Below are 24185 nucleotides of genomic sequence, written 5' to 3' on the forward strand. Positions count from 1 at the left end.
GATGAAGGAAATCACCTGCAGGAGACAAGATATTCTGGTTAATAACTCAGGAACCAAGCATTTCTGGAACTATGTTGATATAAAATATTTTTATTGTCTACATATGAGGAACACATTCCTGAAGTTATGCCGTGTATTTTTGAGACACCCTGTGTAATTAAGTTTAACTTAGTCATGTATTTTTCCTAATTGTGCAATAATTAACAGATTTTTTGAATTGCTGTGGAGAATTCAAAGAAAACATTTTGTTCAACAGGTATTAGGAGTTTCAGCTGTGTGGATGTAGTAGATGTAGCACAAATTGGTGAAATACTTTCAGGAACAAATTGACTCCCTGCAACTAACACAGTGCTAGCAGTAACCAATTTTTTGTTTATGCTCAAGTAGTTACTGATATTGAAGTAAACTTAGTGCACTCTGTGGTTCAGCAGCAGAAATAGAGAAAAGAAAAGTACATTTGTCTTTTGGGAATGGAGATTCAAATGGAGCATGATGTCATGTGCACTTTATGGTAAAAAAGAAAGTTAGTTTTGAAGTAGTGGATATCTTGAATGTTTTGCAATATCAAGTGTATATCACCCTTTCTTAGTATAAACTATTTCAAGAAAATTGATACAGATTAACTGTGGAATCTCTTCCTGCTCATTGTAATGCCACTTTACTTTGCATACTATACTTGTCAAGTACTATATGGTATAATATATGCTTGGAGAAATTTTTCCCATTTTGTTTTCTCAGTATCTAACTGAACAGTTACTGAATAATTCACATTTTTAAAACAATTTTCAAATTTGTTGAAATAAAAATTTTAGTTGCTTTTTTGCTGTTTGTTATAATTTAATTAATTTTACTTTGATGTGGTATAAAAGCATTAAAGGAAAAAGATATATTAACTTTTAAATATTTCTGCTCTCTTCTGTCTGTTATAGAAATATTCCTTTGCCATTTTAAAAATGGCAAAAAATTTGCTTTTATGTGTTCTACCATAATTTTTATATGTATGAAGGCATTATATAAAATATTTATAAATTAGTTTGGAAGAATTAGTGTATCCTAAATGTGAGTTTTCGCAATTAAAATGCATCATTTCTTCCAGAAATGAAAAATATTTTAAAATATGTACTTTTATTTATTTTTCAAAAGTGTGAATACGAGTTGTAAGCAAACAATGCTATTATTTTTTACGGAAGTTAATTATATAGTGATAGCTTAATTTTTATCAGTACTCACCTCATTATTTGGATATTATCTTTTGAAGGTTGGCGCACTATGGCCATAGTTGCCGATGCGCCCAGTAAATCCCGAAACAAACAAATAAAACAAACAATCTTTTGAAGTTCACTGGAAAGATGAAAGCATGAATAAGAACTAAATTAAAAATAGAATTTAACCACTTTAGTAATTTAAAAAAGGTGAAAGCTCTGCCTTTGCTTTCTCCGTTCAGCCAACTGATGATGAATAGTTTGAAAGTCCTTCATTTACACTTTTTGCATCACAATTTTTAGGATTTTAGGTTTTACATTTATATAGTGATTTTATAGATGACAACTGGAGGAATGAGGGTGCACTTCTTCTGCCTCTGGCCTCAATCTTAAATAACTAATGTGGTTAAATTCTATTTTTAATTTTGTTCTTATTCATGCTTTCATCTTTCTAATGAACTTCATAAGATACTATTCGGATAATGAGGTGAGTACTGATAAAATTAAGCTATTGCTATATAATTAACTTCAGTAAATTCAGACAGTACTTTAAGTCACACTATAATTTTCCATTGTATTATATTTTTAGCAATTTACAATTTTTCACTTACATTTCTGTAAATTTAGAAAGTTGAAGAGAGAAGTAGAACTTGTAAAAAGTGGTCATTTAGATGATAAATTAGATGAACTTTGGGAACAAATTCAAGAGTAAGTGCACTCACATTTTAATATCTCATAAAATTATAACTTCTTGTAATGTAAATTATTCAACACCTGCAATTATTTGTTCTGTTATATCAAAAAATGTATGATATGTTAGGTTAGCCTGTTATTTCACAAATAGGTGGAGTGCTTGGTTCCTATGTTAAATCTGTGTGTTAGTTTTCCAGTTGTGTTTAAACAAAATTGTTAATCTCCATATATTTAAATTTACAGGATGGTTATAATTAAGTTACTGTAGATAGAATCAGCAAATTGCAGAGCCAAAATTTAGGATGGAAGATAGCTAGACAGAAAGGAATGATGTGAAAAAAAGTTCTGTAAAGTGGTACCAGTCAAAAATAGTGCTGTTCAGAAGGATTCTGAAAATTATACTTTGATGATGCGTGCTGGTAGCAGAGCACTTGAATAGAGAACTTGAGCTCACAACTGAACCTTTTGTGGGTCAGCAGTGTGCAAGAAAGAAGTCCTGCAAGGTCTTTATTTTGCTCTTCATTTCCTGCCCAGGATGATGGTGGACAGTACAGATGATTGGCCTTGGAACATTCTATGCACTGATTAGGTGCATTCATAATTAAATAATTAAATAGCAATGTCAACACCCAGAATCATCAGATATTGAGGAAAATCAAGATTGAGTTGCCAACGAAATTCCATTGTGCCTCCCATATATATTCCAGTGTGGTACAGTTTCACCATTATACTCATTATAAGATCCTTCTTTTTTGAAGAGTTTAAAATACATGGTTCTGTAACATGAGTGGTGCTTGATAACCATGAACTCCTTTTCCAGTGTAATATATTGCTTGTCTAGTGGTATGGCTGCTTTGTGACGTTTCTCAAAGACTGTATAATTTCTGATATTTTCCAAGAAATTGCTTGGCCACCTGTCTTATTCATTCATTCATTCCTTCTTAGTCTGTGCAATTTTTTGTGGTGGACTTATTTGGTATAGAGATTTTTTGGGACTCTGCTGAAATGAAGTATGTCTGAAATATTTCAAAGGAAATGTTACAAACAACAATTGACAGTGTAGTTCTGTGATTCTGGCCTATCCTTGACATTTATGTACAATACATTGAATAGTTTTAATGTTGGCCCCTGATGTGGGTACCATTTTTGATCTGAATAAATATATTGTGTAACTTCTCACTCATGTACAATTAGTTTATCTCCATGTTTTTTGAAAGAGCACCTCTATGTTAAAGTTTGGGAAGCAAAAATTATATGGTTAATTCATTTTAAATTGAAAAGAGATTATGTACTTGTTATTTTTATGTACTTAACTTATATAATGATTTAGATGAAGTATTGAATATGCTGATGAAAGTATAATAATAATTGTAGTTAACATTTAGTAGTTAAATTAGTAGTTTAGTAGTTAACAGAGTTAAGCCAGGTCAGGACATATGAATGAAGCAAATGAAAAACTGTCAAAATTGAAATTAGCATTTGAAATAGAAATGAAACTAAGAATTGTGGTCCAAATTCTAAATTAGGCAAACTTAGAATGCACAAATATGTAGATGAAGAGCTGTGACACATAATGATGTTTCTACCTCCTATAATAAATATCAAACTAAGACACATACAAGAACAAGAGGATCGGTTAACCTATATAGAACAGTTTGCTTTCAAGCACACAAGTTCTGTTCATCTGATTGTACACCCACTTTAGTTGCTAGGATTTATTTTATTTTAGAGTATTTATTTTACAAGTCTTTAATATTACAAAAAAAAAAAAAAAGTCTTAAACTGTTGTATTGTATTGTGTCTTTTAGGTTCCCCAAAATTTCACAGGTATGGGGATGCCAAGTCCCCAGTGGGTTGTACTGGCAAGAAAAAATGCAACCATGTTCAAAATAAGACATTGGTATGCATGGCAATTAAATTTTAGAAACAGGAAACTTTTGACGTTTGTCAATGCATAAAGCATCTATTAAATTTTATAAATCTACTGGTGCCATTGCTTACTAACTTATAATCACTTAGCTTATTTAGAAACAATCCTTTCACATTAATAATAGTGTTGGTAATGGTGAGGCTTTATGTATAAGAATCCTTATTACTGTAAGGATTTTTATTACTGTAAGGATGTGTGGAATTTTATATCCTTTTTAGGTAATTTTCTTTATGCGTTATCCTTCTTTTTTTGGTCACCTTTTGCTAAATATCCGCACTATCTTCTATAATGACACTTAATTTGAGAAAAATATAATTCTTACCTCAATTTTTTTCAGGGAGAGCATATCTGTTTCATTGAAGAAAGATTACAGAAACTTCATTTAAATATACTGATATGCATATGAACTCATAATTTCTGCTTGCAAGAATATTCATCCAAATTATGGCAAAAGTTTCTAGTGATTGATTTTTGTTCTATTTTTGCTAATTCCTATATAATTATTCTTTTAAATAATAGAAACTTGATGCTCCAGTACTCCAGTAATAGAAAATTGATGCTCCAGTACAGTCAGTTTCTATTGCATTTCAAAATAATTTTGGCTTAAATTGCATAAAACAAACTTGTAAAAGTTCTGTGTTAACTCATTTATTCATAAAGCCTTTAAGAAAACACTAACAAAGACTGTTATGTACTTTAGCAGCTGATTGCACTTCATAAGTTTTTTTTTTTTAAACTCTTCTTTACGAGTACTAGTAGTGCTACCACTGGTGTAGTGGCTAGAAACATAAGCTCAATCAAATTTTTAGAGTTTAATGCAGGAAATGTGGATTCAAATACAGTTGGAAATCATAAATAAAATTGAAGCCTGTGGAGAAAGGGTTAAACAAGTTATTAATTCCAAAAGATTAAATGTTATATTAAATAGCAAAAGGACAAGGTAATCATTTCTACAACTCCTTACAGTATAAATTTATTAACCAGACAACGTTCCTTGCATGTTCTTAACTTAATACAAAATAAAATATATTCAAAGGCATAAAAGAAGCATAATAAGCAAAAACCATGCTTTAACTTGGAATGTGGGCAAAAATAAATAGATTCATCTACTTTCAGTCTTAAATACTGACAATTCATAGCAGAATTTCCAGTCCACAGGAAGAAGTTCAAGAATTGTATGCACAGCTTCTTCACAATTCCTACAAATAATAATTGGAATGCAGGGCTATGTATCGGAAAGTTAAATCTTAGAAAAGAAGAAAAAAAAAAAAAAAAGCTGAGCTATTAAATGTGAATAATAATGAAACCACATAGGCGATTACACTAAACCAGTGTTTCTCAAATTTTTTTTAATTATCGTTCCCCCTAAAAGCTTTTTTAGACAATTTTTTCCCTAATCCCCCCCCCATGAAATTTTTAAACAAGAAAAATACTTTATATTTACTCTTTATTCAATGGGATCCCTGAGCCTGATACTTCTTAGCTAAAAGTTCAGTGTTCGGTATGGTGTTAGTAAGTTTAATTCTAATGTCTCCTCTTAAACATATATCAGTTCTGTTTCTTTCCTTCGTTAATATTTTATTTACTGAACTAAAACTATTTTCAACCATAAAAGACATTGGAAAACAAAGAAGTACTTTGGCCATTTTAGACCACATTGTTGGATAACGAAGTTTAGTGTTTTTGATCCCCACAACTCATCCATTCCATCTTTTTCAAATTTATATTATTTTCAAATGTTATATAGAAAATATAACATTCTTCATTACATTTTAATTCAATAAATTCTTGATTTCTTCACTAGCAGACCCAAAATAACATCCATTTGGATCTAACATCCATGGCTTCACTTCAAAAGAAAATAAATTTAAAAATCTCTTTTCATTTCACCTTTTAAAGAACACAAATGATCTGAATAATTGTTAAGATCATTTTCGGGGAGTGATTCATTGATTTCAGCTGACTCTTGCATACCATGAAATTGTTTTCTCATTAAATTGCTTTCAAATTTCCAGTTTTTCAGTGAAGACCTTTAATACACCTTTGCAGTCTATCACCGTAATTAATTTCCCTTGAAGTTGAAGTGATACTTTATTAAGTTTTCGAAAAATCCAAGCCATATAGTATATGTAGTTTTTGTGTTTGCTGATCTCCTTTGCTAAATCTTTGTCTCCTTCACTTTCAAAAAAAACTAACTATTGTATTAAAAAAATTTTCAAATCTTGTTACACAGTTTCCCTTAGAAAGCCACCTGACTTCTATATGTAAAAGAAACCTCACATACTGGTCTTCATTACCAACACAATTTTCTGAAAAGGTGATCATATTTACTATGTGACTTTATTGTATTGATGGTTTAAATAACTGTATTAAGAGATTGATAAAGAACTGGACTAACGGATTTTGCAGCCAGATGATGTCAGTGCATAATGTAGCACATTGTCAGAAGTTCAGGACATACTTCCTTTAGGTGGGCTATAAAACCTTTGTCTTCCAACTATAGAGTTAGCATATTTTAGCATTAAATCAGCTCACACCAACCATAAGAATAAGTATTTACTGTAACTAAAATATTTATTTACATATTAAAATAAAATAAATATTTACAAAAACTGCTATTATAGTAAATGGCTCGAGAGCCTACGAATCTGTTCATCCGACCACAATATTATGAATAGGGACAGAGGTATGCATCCTCTGTTTGAAACTATTATCCTAAGTACGGATGAACGGTTTTGCTTAACACGTTCCCGAGCTATTTCCGCTTCCAGTTCAGACCATGCGCCGACTGCACCACGTGTATAGGTACCGTGAGCCTGTTATATATGGACGTGCTGCAGGAAGTTTTGTTACTGCTGAGGAAGGGAGCGGAAGCTTCCGAAAGCTCCAGAGATTTTTATCGTTTTTATCGCTTTTAATCCGGTTTATTTTAGTGTATTTTATCTCAAGGATTTTATCACAGTTTTAATGTTTTTACATGTATATAATTTAATTTAATATAATAGCAGTTTTTGTAAATATTTATTTTATTTTAATATGTAAATAAATATTTTAGTTACAGTAAATACTTATTCTTATGGTTGGTGTGAGCTGATTTAATGCTAAAATATGAATTTTCCCAACCTCAGAGGCCTTTTTCAGGATATAGAGTTAGCACCATCAGTGGCACAGGATACCACATTTTCCAATTGTACTTGTTTTTCAAGCAACCATGTTTTTATAGCAACAAAAATTGATGCTTCAGTACAGTCAGTTTCTATAGATTTTACAAACAACATCTCTTCTTGCAATTTACAATCATCATTGAAATAACGAAGGTATGCCATTAGCATTAGTAGAGGCATACGATGCAAGAAAGCAAATTTATGCAGCATCAGCCAAAAAAAAAAAAAAAAAACCCCTACTCCCATTTCACCCCTCCGTACCGCCCACCTCAGCCTTAAATTTATTTAGGCTATCAACTTTCACAACAAGGGATGGAAGTCTGTCCCACCAACCAACTGCCCGCTGGCTAAAGGCAAACTTCCGCACATCTATCCTACATCTGTCTTTCCTCAGTTTGAATTTATGCCTTCTCATGTGATTATTCTGAGCAAGAGGAAGAATCCCATCAGAATTGAGTTTGCTCAAATCATTCAAGACTTTATACACCTCAATCAGATCACCTCGCAGGTGTCTAGTCTCCAGACACTGCAATTTGCAAAACTTAAGCCTTTCTTCGTAAGAGCACCCCTTTGTTCCATTCACTAATCTTGTTGCCCTTCTCTGTACTCGTTCCAAAAACTCTACATCCTTCTTAAAATGAGGCTGCCAGACCTGTATACACTACTCAAGGAGTGGCCTGTCCATTGCCTTATATAAGGAGATATATCACCTCCATATCCCTGTTAGAAAAATTCTTGTATATCATTGACAAGACACCATGAGCTACTCTTGCAGACCGTCTGCACTGCTCAGAAAACTTCATATCTGCCTGCACAATTACCCCCAGGTCCTTTTCGTTCTCTACCATTGTCAGTGTAGTACCACTGAGTTGATATGTTACTCTGGGGTTACTGTTTCCCATATGTATTACTTTACATTTGTCAATGTTTAACTTCATTTTCCACCTATCAGCCCATCAGCTCAACTTTTCTAGATCCTGTTGCAGCAGCGTACTGTCAGTAGTGTCCTTAACAACTCTGCCAACCTTTGTATCGTCTGCAAACTTGGACATTAAGCTTGATATACCATCACCAATATTATTTATAAATACAGAAAACAACAACCCAACTCAGAACCCTGAGGGACTCCACTAATAATTTTAGTCCACGAAGAGCAGTGTCCATTGATTACCACTCTGTCTTCTCCCACTCAACCATCCCTTTATCCATAGCAGCAGTTTGCCTCCAATGCCACACTGCTCCAATTTGTTCAGCAGTCTTCCATGTGCAACATGGAACACTGCTGAACAAATTGGAGCAGTGTGGAACATGGAAGACTGCTGAACAAATATCAAAAGCCTTTCTAAGATCCAAATATATAATATTAAAGTTATTCCCTGCATCCAGTTCCTTTGTGACCACATCATAGTATCCAATCAAATTGGTCAGGCAAGACTTTCCCTTAATAAAACCATACTGTGTCCAAGCTATAATTGAAGTCTTGTCTAGATGATCCTGCAGTGCTTCTTTAACCACTGCCTCCATTTATTTTTCTGCAACAGAAGTTAAACTAACAGGTCTATAATATCTTGTGTCGCCCTTTGATTCCCCTTTGTGAATTGGGGTCACATTTGCACATCTCCAGTCCATGAATATCTCTACTGAGTCCATAGAAGCTCTCATAATAATGGCTAAGGGTTTGCTTACTTCTTTTGCTGCCTCCTTTAATATAACTGGATAGATCCCATCCACCCTGGGGGCCTTTTTTATGTTTATCTTCAGCAATTTCTCCTCCACTTTCCTCTCAGTAATTACAAAATCATCTAGCTCACTGCCAGAGTTTACTTCACCGCTGGCATTCCGCTCCCTGAATAACCCCTCGTGTGAATGTAGATGCAAAATACTCATTTAGTTTGTTAGCCACCTGAGCAGAATCATCAACAGTCGAATCATCAATATCCAGTGGACCAATCTGATTCATCTCTTTCCTTCTAGAGTTTACATAGGGAAAGAACTCTTTTCTGTTTTTTCTTTGCATCCTTTGTCAAGGATTTCTCATAATCTGCCTTTGCCTGCCTAATCTCCTTTGTGACTTGGTTACAGACCAGCTTATATCTATCATAGGCTTCCATGTCACCCATTAATTTATATGTATCCCATGCATTTTTCTTCTCTGCCACATGTCTCATTAGTTCATCTAACATCCATTTAGGCCTAAACCTTGAACAATATTTCTTAGTAGGTATGTAAAGCCTAGTAGCTTCTAAGATAAATTCTTTGAATGCCTCCCATTTTGAATTTGCTGTTGGTAACATCATCAGTTGGTCCCACCGTATAGAATTTAAACACCGTCTCAGACCACCATAGTCGCCTTTGAGAAAGCAAAAACCCTTCCGTTTTCCCCTGATGGTAGTTACCTCTTTGAGTAAATTCCACTTCAGCACACTGTGATCACTGCCACCCTAGTGGTTCATTTATCTGCTGATTCTTAATGCATGAAGAATCACTACTAATAATCAGATCAAGAGTATTACCCCCTCTAGTTGGCTCCCGAACATGCTGATGTAGAAAACAATCACCCAATAAATCCACCAAAAGCCTTGCTAGTGTGTGAGTGACCAACCCACAAATTCCAGTCAATATCTGGGAAATTAAAATCCCCCATTATAAGACTCTGATTTACTGGCCCACTTTATTTCCCTGTACAGTTTCTTATTATACTCATCAGAGTCATTAGGCCTATAGCACATTCCTACTCTCAATTTTAATCTCCCAATGCTTATGTCACACCAAACTGACTTGACTCTGCACTGTCTAGCGATGTCAACTGGCTTTACTTCCTTGGATTTTGTGTTCCTTAACTAATAGTAACCCCTCCTCCCTTCCTATCCGTCTATCCCTCCTGTACACATTGTACTTCCCAAATTCCAGTTCTGCATTCCTTATATCTGTGTGACACCACATCTCTGATATCCCAGCAATATCTGCCTTTGATGTTTTGAGCAATACCTCAAATTCATCAAATTTATTTACGAAACTCCTTGCATTGGTGTACACTCACCTGTTACACCTGTTCCTATTCTTACATGCACCTGTTTCTATTCTTAGCTACCCTAACACAACCCATGTGTTTACTTGTACCGCAATGACTCCCAGCAGTCTCAGAAATACCCTGCATCTTGTTTTCCAGGCTGCTGCTCATTCCAATAGAAGCAGTGCAAGAATCACTTTCACCTCTGCCAGTGGCTACTGTTAATCTATTAGTCCTTGTATCCCCCCCCAAGTTAGCAGTTTTCCGACCCACCTAACACTGCCTCGATAGCATCAGCAAATATTCTTGCACCCTTTCTATTTAAGTGTATCCCATCCCTGTAGAAGCAGTCTCTCCTGTTAACAAGCACAGACCACACTGAAAAAAATTCTACCCCTTGAGCCTTGCACATTGCCTCCAGGGTCGAATTGATTGACAAGGCTCTCATCATGTACTCCCTCCTATCGTGTCTGGGCAGAATTGCAGACACTTTCAAATTTAACCCTAATTCACGACTCTTTTGCAACATTGACCTGTACTTGTTAAGTAAATCTGCAGATCTCCTACTCTTAATGTCATTGGTGCCAACGAATACAACAATATCACCTTTTGTGCCATTAAAAGATGATATATGCTTTAGCAGTTTATATATATATATATATATATATATTTTTTTTTTTTTTATGAAAACCCCAAACACAACAGAGGTATTAGAACCTATAGTACTTAGTACCGTGTGTGGGTTGGAGGTTGAGAAGATGAAAGAAGATATTTGTTGACATTAGACTTATAAAGTAATGTAAGTTATTATTAACTTTGTGTTCTTTCAGCCAATTACATTAGCTCTTTCTCTCATTCCCATTCTCCATAACACTCATTCACTCTCTCTTTTCCTCATGCTGGGTCACTCTTTCTTTCACCAAAACTGACATTTATTCCCTTTTACCATAATTCCTAATTCACTTTTTCGCTGAGTGCCCATCCTATTCATTCTCATTCTGTCTTTTATTCTTCATTCATTCTCATTTTGTCTTTTATTCTTCATTCATTCTCATTTTGTCTTTTATTCTTCATTCATTCTCATTTTGTCTTTTATTCTCATCCATTCATTCATTCATTCATTCATTCATTCATTCTCATTTTGTCTTTTATTCTCATTCATTCATTCATTCATTCTCATTTTGTCTTTTATTCTCATTCATTCATTCTTTCATTCTGCATTGCATCCCCTTGCTCCTAGCTTATTGATAGTTTTCAGCTAATCTGCTTCCCTGGCTGACTGTACATCTCCCTCCCCTACATGGTTACTTATTTGGTGTGGGCCCTAGGTTCCTACATATGACAGGGTAGTCCTGGGGGGTTCCCAAGTCAGTCCGGTTTTGTCCTGTCAGGTTTTTGTCAGGACAAAACCGGGTGTGGTGGAATGTGGGCAATTTTAACTATTGATTATTGTTTAATTGCTGGGGAGCTGAATTGTTATTCTTTCATTCTTTGAATAGTTCTGCCCATTTTGAATACTTTCTGTGCGAAGTTGGCAAAGGCTTTATAATTTTCCTCTTCTATTTTGAATAAATCGTCTTCTCCCCTCAAAAAGGGGGCCAATGTGTTCTGGGGATTTCATGAATTATACATTCATACAGAATGTGTATGAATGTATAATTCATACATTCACTTCACTCTCACCACAGATGCAGTTTGGGTGATTAGTCAGCCCTAAGGAGGTTAGTTTCGCCTTTACGGAGCCAGGACCTGTCAGTATAAATGTTGTAAAAAGTCCAGGGGCATACCACTTAGGTGGCTTTGGGCTAACCATTGCCACCCATGGCAGAAACCTTTTCGTAACCACAGCTCTGGTTTCCTGCTCCCACTTTGTTTGCCATAGCTTGTGGAGCTTTGTGGCTATTCTTTTTCTTTCAGCGTTGAAGATTTAGCTGTATCAAGGTCTATTCCCAGAAATTCTGTGGGTATGCTCTTTTTAAGCCTATAATACAAGCCTCTTTTGGCTACTTCCACTTAAAGTGGGAGAGCTTTGGCCAGCAACTGTAGCGCAGGTGTGCTTACTGTGTGACATGCTCTGGTAATAGTGAGTAGTATTGTCCTTTGTATCGATTCTAATTTATTCCTATTTCTTACCACGGCCGAGCGGGCCAACCATGCACCAGCTCCATAGGTGATAACAGGTAGGAACATTGGATGGTACGTGATTGCCAGGGTCTTTCTTTTGAGCCCCAAGTCTGCTCAACGGATCCTGGCGATCATACCTGAATAATTTCTCACTTTCTTTGCCATCTAGTTCAAATGGGGATAAAAAGTTAATTTTAAATCAAAGACCGTGCCAAGATATTTTAGTTCTGAAACCATTTTTATAGTAGTTGTGTTAATTTTAATTTGTGGACATCTTATGTCCAAATAGCCTTTTAGAAGTATTTGTTTTGTTTTTTCGGGTGATATAGTAGTAGTAGTAGTGGCATGTAATGCAAGAAAGAAAGTGTATGAGCTTATGCTGCATCAGCCAAAAAAAAAAAAAAAAAAATCACACCATTCCCTCCAAATGCTTGTCCAGTTCCGCCTTATATTTATTTAACCTATCAACTTCCACAACGACAGATGGAAGGTTGTTCAAGCAATTAACCACCCGCTGGCTAAAGGCAAATTTCTGCACATCTATTCTACATCTGTCTTTTCTTTAATTTGAATTTATGCCCCCTTAGGTTCGTAATCTGAACAAGTGGAATGATCCCCATTAGAATTCAGCGTGCACAATCCATTCAAGGCCTTATACACCTCAATCAGATCACCGCGCAGGTGCCTAGTCTCCAGCCACTGCAATTTGCAGAACTTAAGCCTCTCTTGTTAAGAGGATCCCTTCATTCTCCTCACCAATCTTGTTGCCCTTCTCTCTACCCACTCAAGCAAATCTATATCCATCCTAAAATGAGGCCTCCAGACCTGTACACAGTACTCAAGGTGTGACCTGACCATTGCCTTGTACTTGTTAAGTAAATCTGCAGATCTCCTACTCTTAATGTCATTGGTGCAACGCATACAACAATATTGCCTTTTGTGCCCTTAAAAGATGATATATGCTTACACAATGTCATCAACTTTTGCCCCTGGCAGACATACCCTGGTCCTGTTCCATCTATCCTTTTTACACAATATATTCCCTGTCTCCCTGACAATAGAGTCATCAACAATAACTAGTTCCTTTGGGACCAGCACATTCTGCCTTTGAGATTGCCGCTGTGTTGCCTGATTCCAAGTAGTAAACTCTGGCGTTGAGTTGGGCAGCTGAGAGCTTTACAGGCCCCTCATATTAACTTCTTCGAGGGCATCTACCCTACACCTCAAGCTCTCATAGACGCCCAGTAGAACGCTGAGTTGATGCCTAATTTCTAGACACTCTCTGCACCTGACGCACTCAAAGACAGCTTCCTTGGCTAGATCATGTTCTGTTCCAGAGAATTTGGCAATCATTTCACAAGTTTTCATATGTTGAGCATGTGCATTTGTGCCCACTCCTGCAGCTGCAAGAGGGCGGCATTTGCTCTTTTCTCTAGAGCCACTCACATGTCACCTTTTACAAGGAAAATCATGTCATCTGCAAAGGCCAGGCTTTCCACACGGCCCAGATCCAGAAGAAATGGCCAAGGATTGAACCCTGTATGCAGTGTTTATTCATTAGGCATGTCAATTTCTGGAACCTTGCATACTGAGACACTTCTGTCTGTAAGGTAGCTGTTTATAGGGAGTTTTTAACTGTTGTTGATAGATGGTGCATGACATACTCCGTAGAATTTCCCTACTTAAAACCATACTGATTTGTTGGAATGTAAACCTGCTTCTAGTATTGAGCTAATCTGCTGTATATTAGTCTTTCATATATTTTCCATAGTACAGGGAGTAGGGATATTGGTCTATACCAGAGTGGGCAACAAGTTGATCATGATCTACCAGTCGATCGCTGCTTTAATTTCGGCCGATCACAACGAATTTTAAATATATATAAAAACAGATTAGTCAAAATCTAAATATAATTATTATTATTATTATTATGCGCCCCAGTACTGCATACGCTTATTACAGTCTGTTGAACCACGTGACTACTCTTGTCGCTGCTCAGCCCTAGGCTTGTCTAGTGAAAATGCATGCAATTACGTTGTAGAGAGGTGCTCCGTAGCCAGGTGGGCAGGAGCAGCAGTGCGTAGCGCACGCTTCATGATTTGACCTGGGTTCGAGCCCGTGACCACCAAATACGGAGGATGTGAAAAGGTCAGGAAATGACCACCACATATCCCCAGAGCAATATGGCCTTAGTTGCTAATGCTCCTAAAAAACCAAATAACAAACAACAACAAACGTTGTAGAGAGCATAGTGTATGTATTGAATTCTTACTTAGCTTACTTAATATTAATAACTGGACAGTACTTACACGTTAATTTAATAATCTTTAATTTAAAATTAATACTATGAAAAAGAGAAAAATGTATCATTTTCAAGAGTGGGAACTAGAATACCTTTTTGTAATGATAAAAGAAAAACGATGTTTGATTTGTAATGCTTCTGTGGGTATACCCAAAAAAAGGAAATCTAGAAAGGCACTTCAACACACTGATTAGTAGTATTTTTGCATATAAATATCAAATTTTGTCAATGGCTAAGAATCTCAAAGAAAAAAAAAAATCCGATCATTTTGCAAATATGCAAGATCATTTGCAAAAATGTCCTGTTTTTGAATTTAATAGTGAGAAATATGTTTCTGAAATCTAGAAAGTCGTGGATGATTTCGAAATCATCTGTTGTCCTTTGAATCACAGTCTACTGAAATGCACTGCTTATTTCATGTTTGTGGAGTAATCAGGAATGGGACATGATATTGCCAAGGTCTTTGTGTGTGCGCAATGTAAGGAGTGCGAGGAAATCAGTTGCCAACTCGGCATTGTTATGGGCTTATATGAGAGCTTGAAGGACAGTGTGGATGCCCTCGAAGAATTTAAATTGAGGGGACCATCAGGCTCTCAGCTACCCACATCAATGCCAGAGCTTGCACTTGAACATCACACAACACAGCGGCAACCCCCAGGGCAGAATGTGCTGGTTCCAAAGGAACTAGTTGTAGGTAACTTGTCAGGGAAACAGGGAACATATTGTGCAAAAAGGATAGATGGAACAGGACCAGGGTATGTCTGCCAGGGGCAAAGGTTGATGACGTTGTAGGGCAGATATCATCCTTTAAGCGCACAAAGGGTGATATTGTTGTACACGTTGGTACAAATGATATTAAGAGTAGGAGACCGGCAGAATTACTTAACAAGTTATTCTGCTGGTCTTTTCAAGACAATGCTGAAATAAAGCCATGAGTTAGGGTTGAATTTGAAAGTGTCTGCAATTCTGCCCAGACACGATAGGAGGGAGTATATGATGAGAGCCCTGGAGAGATTGTGCAAGGCTCAAGGGGTAGAATTTTTCTCAGCCTGGTCTGTGCTTGTTAACAGGAGAGACTGTTTCTACAGGGCTGGGATACACTTAAATAGAAAGGATGCAAGAATATTTGCTGATGCTGTCGAGGCAGAGTTAGGTGGGTCGGAAAACTGCTAGGGGGGGATACACGGGCTAATAGATTAACAGTAGTTGCTGGCAGAGGTGCCTCTGTAGCCAGGTGGGAAGGAGTAGCAGTGCGTATCACACGCTTCTTGATTAGACCGGGGTTCGAACCCGTCACCACCAAATATGGAGGATGCGGAAAGATCAGGGAATGACCACCGCATATCCCGGAGCAATATGGCCTTAGTTGCTAATGCTCCTAAAAACCAAATAGCACATGTTGCTGGCAGAGGTAAAAGTGATCCTTGCACTACTTCTCTTGAAATGCAGTTGAACAGCAGCCTGGAAAGCAAGGCAATGGGAATATCCAGAATCACTGGGAGTCATAGTGGAACAAGTAAATACATTGGCTGTGTTAGAGTAACACAGAGTAGAAACAGGTGCATGTATACTTGCATGTACACCAATGCTAGGAGTATAGTTAATAAATTCGATGAGCTTAAAGTGCTAGTCAAGACATTAAAGGCAGATATTTTTGGGCTATCAGAGACATGGTGTCACACAGACATAAGCAGTTCCGGCCAACCCTTCCCTATCTCTTCCATCATGCAGTATGATTGATGATTTTTGAGGTTATGATGAATGTCGTGGCGAGATCCAATATTCCTTACATTTCGAGGGTACAGCTCTATAACGGTGTTCGCAGGCCAGCTGCTAGATAGTACACCGGACCAAACCTATTGGTAACTCTCTATGAGGCTTCCGGATCAGCTAGTGTATAATCTTGCTACCTCTACTCTGCCAGATAGTGACTGGAGGGAGTCCGAGTAGTGTGTATGCGGGGAGCATTGTCGAGGCCACGTTATGTCAAGGATCTGGGTATATTCTTACCACATGTATGCCATATCCAAAAATTTCATTACTTCATACAGCATGTCCCACTCACTTTTTCTTACTATTGAATACACCATGAATTGTCAAAATAATAGAGCAAGCTTATCTGCGAAAAGATCTAAACCTCCCAAGGACTTCCTAATTCATTTCACAAATATACGTGGTCTCAATTCCAATCTCAACGATGTCCATTTCCACTTGCATCTCCAAACCCTATGTACTTTTTCTGACTGAATCTCAGTTATCAGTTGATTCAACTACTGCTCATCTCAGATGTCCAAATTATTTGCTGTATGATTCTTTTCGCCTAAAAGGTGGTCTTGTGCATATGTCCGTTCTGATATTCCCTGTCAGAGACTTGGCAATTTGGAATCTCCTCTCTTTGATCTTCTCTGGCTTAAAATCTCTCTACCTCATTGTGTAAAATTCATCTGTTGTCTCTACCGTTCTCCCAACTCCACTAATCACTTGGAGCTCTTTGACTTCCTCTCTTTGCAACTTGACTTTCTCCAGTGAGGTAATTTTCCTTGGTGATTTTAATGTTCACAACTCCAGCTGGCTTCCGTTTTCTAGTCACACCGACCCAGCAGGTCGAGATGCTGAGGCTTTTGCAATTACTAATGACCTAGCACAGATTGTTCATTTACCTACAAGAATACCGGACAATCCTAATCATACAGCCAATACGCTTGATCTTTTTCTCACAAACAACCCTTCTAAGTACAAGGTTGAAGTGAGAGGCCCTTTAGGCACTTCAGATCACAACTTGGTGATTGTCTCTTCTCCAGTGGAACCTTTATCTCATGGCTATTCCCAACCTCGTATTGTTTGGCATTACAAGAATGCAAAATGGGATGACCTGCGAGACTTCTTTTCTTCTTTTCCTTGGTCTGATTACTGTTTCAAAACTTCTGATGTCAATGTTTGCTCAGATCGTGTCAGTGAAATTATTCTTGCAGGAATGGAATCCTTTATCCCACACTCCACTTTAAAATCTCGTCCTTTATATAAAAACTTTGGTTTTCCAATAAATGTGCTAAGGCTGTCCAAGAGAAGAATGTTGCATATCGTAATTGGCTTGTTTCTAATTCTTCAGTTTCATTTTCTGCCTACACCAAAGCTTGCAACAATTGTAAAGCAGTTATTAATCAGTCCAAACTAGAGTTTGAACAGGCTAAGAGTAGAAAACTTGCTTCTTGCCCTAATGGTAGCCGAGCATTCTGGTCTCTTGCCAAAGCTATTGGCCGCAACTTTTGCCCATCTCTGCTCCCACCTCTGTCCAAACCAGATGGTTCTGTTGTCACTTCAGCCAAGGATAAAGCTGACTTGCTAGCATCCCATTTTTCTTCCAGCTCATGTATTAATGATCTTGGTAAAACACCTCCCACCATTCCTAACACGCTCCATTCAATGCCTCCTGTGGTCTTCCGTCAAAAGGATATCAGAAGGATTTTGATGAATCTTGATGCTAAGAAAGCTCCAGGTCCTGATGGTATTTCTCCACTTGTTCTCAAAACCTGTGCTCCTGAAATTACTCCTATCTTTTGCCGCCTTTTTTCACTTTCTTATTCCAAAGGTGTTTTTCCTTCTGCTTGGAAATTTGCTCATATCCAGCCAGTTCCTAAAAAGGGTGACAAATCCCTCCCATCCAATTATCGTCCCATTGCAATTACTTCTACTCTTTCTAAAGTAATGGAGAAATCAATTAACCGCCAACTCTTAAACTACCTAGAAACCTTCCGTCTGATCAACGATTGCCAGTATGGATTCCGTCAGTGTCGATCCACTGGTGATATTCTGGCTTATGTTACCCATTTATGGACTAATTCAATGGAAAGGTTCGGTGAAACACAAGTAGTTGCTCTTGACATCTCAAAGGCTTTTGATCGTGTTTGGCATAAAGGTCTTCTAAACAAGCTTCCATCTTATGGTTTGCCAACTGTTTTTAGTAATTGGTTATCCAGTTTTCTCTCTGATCGCTCACTGAGGGTGATGGTAGATGGCTCTCTGTCTTCTAACTTCTCCACTAATGCCGGTGTCCCCCAAGGTTCAGTTCTTTCCCCCACTCTTTTCCTCTTGTATATCAATGACCTTCTTCCATTGACTGGAAATCCTATCCATAGTTTTGCCAATGATAGCACATGGCATTCAACTTTCCATTTTGAGAAACCTTGTCCAGCTCAATCAGCTTCAACTTCTCGAACATCTGCTGCCAATTCCTTAAATACCAATCTTCAGGTAATTCTCCAGTGGGGCAAAGACAACTTAGTTGATTTCAACCCTTCTAAAACTCAGTCTTGTCTTATATCTCTCAAAAAGGATTCTTCTGCTCCTATGCTTATCTTTAGTGACACTCCGATTTCTAGGCAAAATGATATATCTCTTTTGGGGATTACCCTGACTTCTAATCTCTCTTGGCACAAGCACATTATAAATATTGCTTCCTCTGCATCTAAAAAACTTGGTTTTCTCTTTCGTTCTCGGCGTTACTTTTCTTCCAAACAGCTTCTCACACTGTATAAATCGCAAATCCGCCCTGCCATGGAATATTGTTCCCACATCTGGGGTGGTGGCCCCAAAACCTCTCTCAGGCTTCTTGATTCCATTCAGAAGAGGGCAGTTAGGTTAATTAATGATTCATCTCTAACAGAGTCTCTCCACTCGCTTTCTCAAAGACGCACTGTTTCTGCTACATGCCTCTTCTACAGATACTTCCATGGGCACTGTTCTTCTGAATTGGCTTCTATAATTCCGGCTCTCTCTTTCAAAACAGTCCGAACACATGCCGCCACGAACACGTGCCGCCATGTTGATGGTAGTTGGACATCCATTTACTGTCCAACTTCAAACCCACAGAACCAACTTTTCATCTTCCTCATTTATTCATTCAACTGCCGTTTTCTGGAACAACCTTCCTTCTTACGTATTTCCTGAAAATTGCAATCTACAGAAGTTCATGTCCATTATCAACAAATATCTTCTTTCGTCTTCTCAACCTCCAACCCAAGCACGGTACTAAGTACTATAGGTTCTAATACCTCTCGTGTTTGGCGTTCTCATAAAAAAAAAAAAAAAAAAAAAGCAGTGCAGAACTGGAATTTGGAGAATAAAATGTGTACAGAAAGGATAGACAGGTCAGGAAGGGAGGAGGAGGAGGAGTTATGCTGTTAGTTAAGAAACATAATATCTGAGGAATTGCATCCAATTGACGTGGGTGGACAATGCAATGTTGAGTCTGTGTGGTGTGACATAAGCACTGGGAAAGGAAAAATGAGAGTAGGTAAGTGTTATAAGCCTAATGAATCTGATGAGTATAATCAGCAATTGTGCAGAGAAATAGTGGGCCAGTAAATTTGAGTGTCTTATAATGGGGGATTTTAATTTTCCAGATATTGATTGGAATTTGTGGGTTGGTCACTCACACAAGAGCAAGCCTTTTGTGGATTTATTGGATGATTGTTTTCTACAGCAGCATGTTCGGGAGGCAACTAGAGGGAGTAATACTCATGATCTGATTATCAGTAGTGATTCTTCATGCATCAGAGAATCTGCAGATAATCATCATCATCATCATCAGCCATTTTCAATCCACTGCAGGATGAAGGCCTCTCCAGCAACTTTCCAGTTCCTTCTGTTTTGAGCACTGGCCATCCATGTACTACTCAAAAACTCATGAATTTCATCTATCCATCTCCGCCTTTGTCTTCCAGGTTTTCTTCTAGCTCCTCTTGGGTACCATTCTGTTATTTTCTTAGTCCATCTGTCATCATGTCTTCGAGCTATGTGTCCTGCCCAAGACCATTTTAGTTCTTTAGTTTTGATAAGAATGTCCTTTACTTGAGTTTGCTGCCTAATCCATGTGTTTCTCTTCTTATCTAACAGTCTGATTCCCAATATAATTCGTTCCATTCTTCGCTGTGTAGTTCTTAGCTTCTCTTCCATTCTTTTGGTGAGTGCCCAAGTTTCACTTCCATAAGTCATGGTGGGGAGTATACATTGATTCATTATTTTACGTTTCAGACAAACTGGGATATTGCTCTTCAGTATGTGACTATATTTCCTGAATGCTATCCATCCAAAATTTATTCTTCTCTTGACTTCCAGCCATTTATCATTATTACAGCTAATAACTTGTCCCAGATAAGTATATGACTCCACCTTTTCAATTACTGCTCCTTCAATCATTATTTCCCTTTCCGTGGCATACTTGTTCATCATTACTTTTGTTTTAGCCATATTCATCTTTAGTCCAAAATCCTTACTAACTGTGCATAACTGATTAAGATTTTCCTCTAATTCTTTGGGATCGTGGCTTATGACCACAATGTCATCTGCAAATCGTAAATGGTTTAGGTACTCTCCGTTCACGTTGACTCCTTTCTGCGACCAGTCTAATCTTCTGAAAGCTTCCTCAAGGGCAGCAGTAAACAGCTTCGGAGATATTGTGTCTCCTTGTCGAACTCCTTTCTCGATTTTAAATTTCCTGCTGTCTTTGTCTAGTCTAATAAAGGATGTAGCACTCTCATATATTTTCTTCAAAATCATAATATATGGAGTATCTATGCCTTGTCTTTCCAGTGCCCGAAACATTGCCTTATGCTGTATGGAGTCAAATGCCTTTTCATAATCCACAAATGCCAGGCATAATGGTGTTTTATATTCATTTGCTTTCTCCATTAGCTGTGATATTACGTGAAGGTGATCCATAGTTGAGAATCCTGTCCTAAAGCCAGCTTGCTCTTTCGGTTGATTCTCATCAAGTATTCTTTCTAATCTGTTAGTAATGACCCTTGTGAACAACTTGTAGATATGGGATAACAAGCTAATTGGTCTATAATTTCCAATTTCTGATTTATCTCCTTTCTTATGCAACAAAACTATGATTGCATTATTCCACTGCTTAGGCATCACACCTTTTCTAATGCACTTTGTGAAGAGCCTTGCCAGTTTTTGTGTTATGTCTCTTCCTCCCAATTTTAACAACTCTACAGTAACTTCATCTTCCCCCGGGGCTTTCCGATTCTTCATTTTCTTCAATGCATGTTCTACCTCATCGGGAAGAATATCGGGTATGTCGTATGTGTTGCTACTTTGCAATCCATCTTCCCCACTGCTGGTATCATTCCCTCGCTCCTTGTATAATTCTCTATAGTAGTCTTCTGCTATTTGAATTATGCCTTCTCTGCTGTTTATAAGTACACCATCGCTATTCTTCATTTTCAGTATCTTTTGTCTTCCTGTATTACTGCTCATGGCTGCTGATTTAAATCCTTTGTTTTCCCTTAATGCTTGTTCTACTTTTCTTGTGTTAAATCTTCTTATGTCCTCTCTGAGTCTCTTTCTAATGGCTTTGCATAATTCAGTATACTCAATTTTCTCCCTGTCAGTGTTTTTCTTGCTCTTCATTTGTCGTCTTTGGTTCATCATGACAAGTGTTTCTTGACTAATTTTTTCTTCTTTGGATTTCTGTTTCCCTATAGGTTTCTTGGGCTTTATCACTTTCAGAAAGTTGTAATATTCCTCGTCGATATCTTGGTCCTGAGCAGTCTGCAAAAGCTCAAACTTGTTCTTAAGTTCCAGTACATACTGCTTTTTCTCCTCCTCTGTTATTTCAAAGACCTTTGTATTATTTACTCGAGTCAGTTTTTTCCTTTCCTTTCCTACATCTATATCAAGTGTACATCTTACCATTCTGTGATCACTTCCAACATTTACCTTATTCAGGACGGTAACATCATTCACAATATATCTTCTGTTAGTGAGGATGAAGTCAATTTCATTAGTTGTTAATCCATTTGGACTCTTCCATGTCCACTTTCTGTTCACCCTTTTCTTGAAAAAAGTGTTCATTACTGACATTCCTTGAGATTCTGCAAATTCCACAAGTCTTTCACCTCTTTTATTTCTTTCACCAATTCCAAAATTTCCTATAGTTCCTCTTTCTGCACTGTTTTGCCTTTTTCCAACCTTAGCATTGAAGTCCCCCATAATAATAGTGTAGTGGGTTTTCTGCTCATCTAGAAGACTCTCAATTTCAGTGTACATTTCTTCAACCTCTTCATCATCATGGCTCGATGTTGGTGCATAAATCATTATAATCTTTAGCTTGTACCTCTTAGAAATCTTGAGTATTAGTCTTGACACCGCCTGCAGATAAAGGAACCACTAAGTGGTAGTGATCGCAGTGTGCTGAAGTGGAATTTACTCAAAAAGGTAACTACCATCAAGGGTAAAGGGAAGGATTTTTGCTTTCGTAAAGGTGACTACGGTGGTCTGAGATAGTATTTAAATTCTATACGGTGTGACCAACTGATGATGTTACCAACAGCAAATTCAAAATTGGAAGCATTCAAAGAATTAATCTTGAAAGTTACTAGGCTTTTCATACCAACAAAGAAATATTGTTCTAGATTTAGGCCTAAATGGATTTCAGATGAACTAATCAGACATGTGACAGAAGAAAAATGTATGGGATACATATAAATTAACATGTGACACAGAAGCCTATGATAGATATAAGCTGGTCTTTAACCAAGTTACAAAGGAGGTTAGGCAGGCGAAAGCAGATTACGAAAAATCTTTGGCAAAGGATGCAAAGAAAAACAGCAGAGAATTCTTTACTTAACTCTAGAAGGAATGGGATGAATCAGATTGGTCCACTTGATATCGATGGTTCAACTGTTGATGATCCTGCTCAGGTAGCTAACAAACTAAATTAATATTTTGCATCTACATTCACACACGAGGAGTTATTCTGGGAGGGGAATGCCAGATTTGTATTCACCTCTGGCAGTAAGCTAGATAATCTTGTAATAACTGAGAGTAAAGTGGAAGAGAAATTGTTGAAGATAAACATAAGAAAGGCACCTGGGGTGGATGAACTCTATCCAGTTATATTAAAGGAAGTAAGCAAACCCTTAGCCATAATTATGAGAGCTTCCCTGGACTCATGGGAGTTACCCATGGACTGGAGATGTGTAAATGTGACCCCATTCCACAAATGAGGATCAAAGGGCGACACAGGTAATTACAGACCTCTTAGTTTAATTTCTGTTCCATGGAAATTAATGGAAGCACTGGTTAAAGAAGCATTGCAGGATCTTCTAGATATGACTTCAGTTATAGCTCGGACACAGCATGGGTTTGTTAAGGGGAATTCTTGTCCGACAAATTTGATTGGATACTATGATGTAGTCACAAAGGAACTGGATGCAAAGAATAACTTTGGTATCATATATTTGGATCTTAGAAAGGCCTTTGATACTGTTGCACATGGAAGACTGCTGCTCAAATTGGAGCAGTGTGGCATTGGAGGCAAATTGCTGCTATGGATAAAGGGATGGTTGAGTGGGAGAAGTCAGAGTGGTAATCAATGGACACTGCTCTTTGTGGACTAATATTATTAGTGGAGTCCCTCAGGGTTCAGTGTTGGATTCATTGTTGTTTTCTGTATTTATAAATGATATTGATGATGGTATATCAGGCTTAATGTCCAAGTTTGCAGACGATGCTAAGGTTGGCAGGATCTAGAAAAGTTGAGCAGATAGGCTGAGAGGTGGCAAATGAAGTTTAACATTGACAAATGTAAAGTACTACATATGGGAAACAGTAACCACAGAGCAACATATCAACTCTGTGGTACCACACTGAAAGTGGTAGAGAATGAAAAGGACCTCGGGGTAATTGTGCAGGCAGCTATTAAGTTTTCTGAGCAGTTCAGACGGTCTGCAAGAGTAGCTCATGGTGT

General features: G+C 37.4%; 1 protein-coding gene across 1 annotated transcript in view; it reads left to right on the plus strand.

Moving 5' to 3' along the window:
- The window catches only part of LOC150078371 (uncharacterized), a 313332-nt gene that overhangs the window by 135714 nt on the left and 153433 nt on the right, over positions 1-24185 (plus strand). The window contains exon 6 of the mRNA XM_090384546.1: positions 1830-1910. Within this exon, the coding sequence (XP_090240672.1) occupies positions 1830-1910 (81 nt within the window). The remainder of the gene's footprint in view (positions 1-1829; positions 1911-24185) is intronic.

This window comes from Mastigoproctus giganteus, chromosome 11 (genome assembly GCF_048544385.1).
Source record: "Mastigoproctus giganteus isolate SK-2022 chromosome 11, ASM4854438v1, whole genome shotgun sequence".
NCBI classification, from domain to species: Eukaryota; Metazoa; Arthropoda; class Arachnida; order Uropygi; family Thelyphonidae; genus Mastigoproctus; species Mastigoproctus giganteus.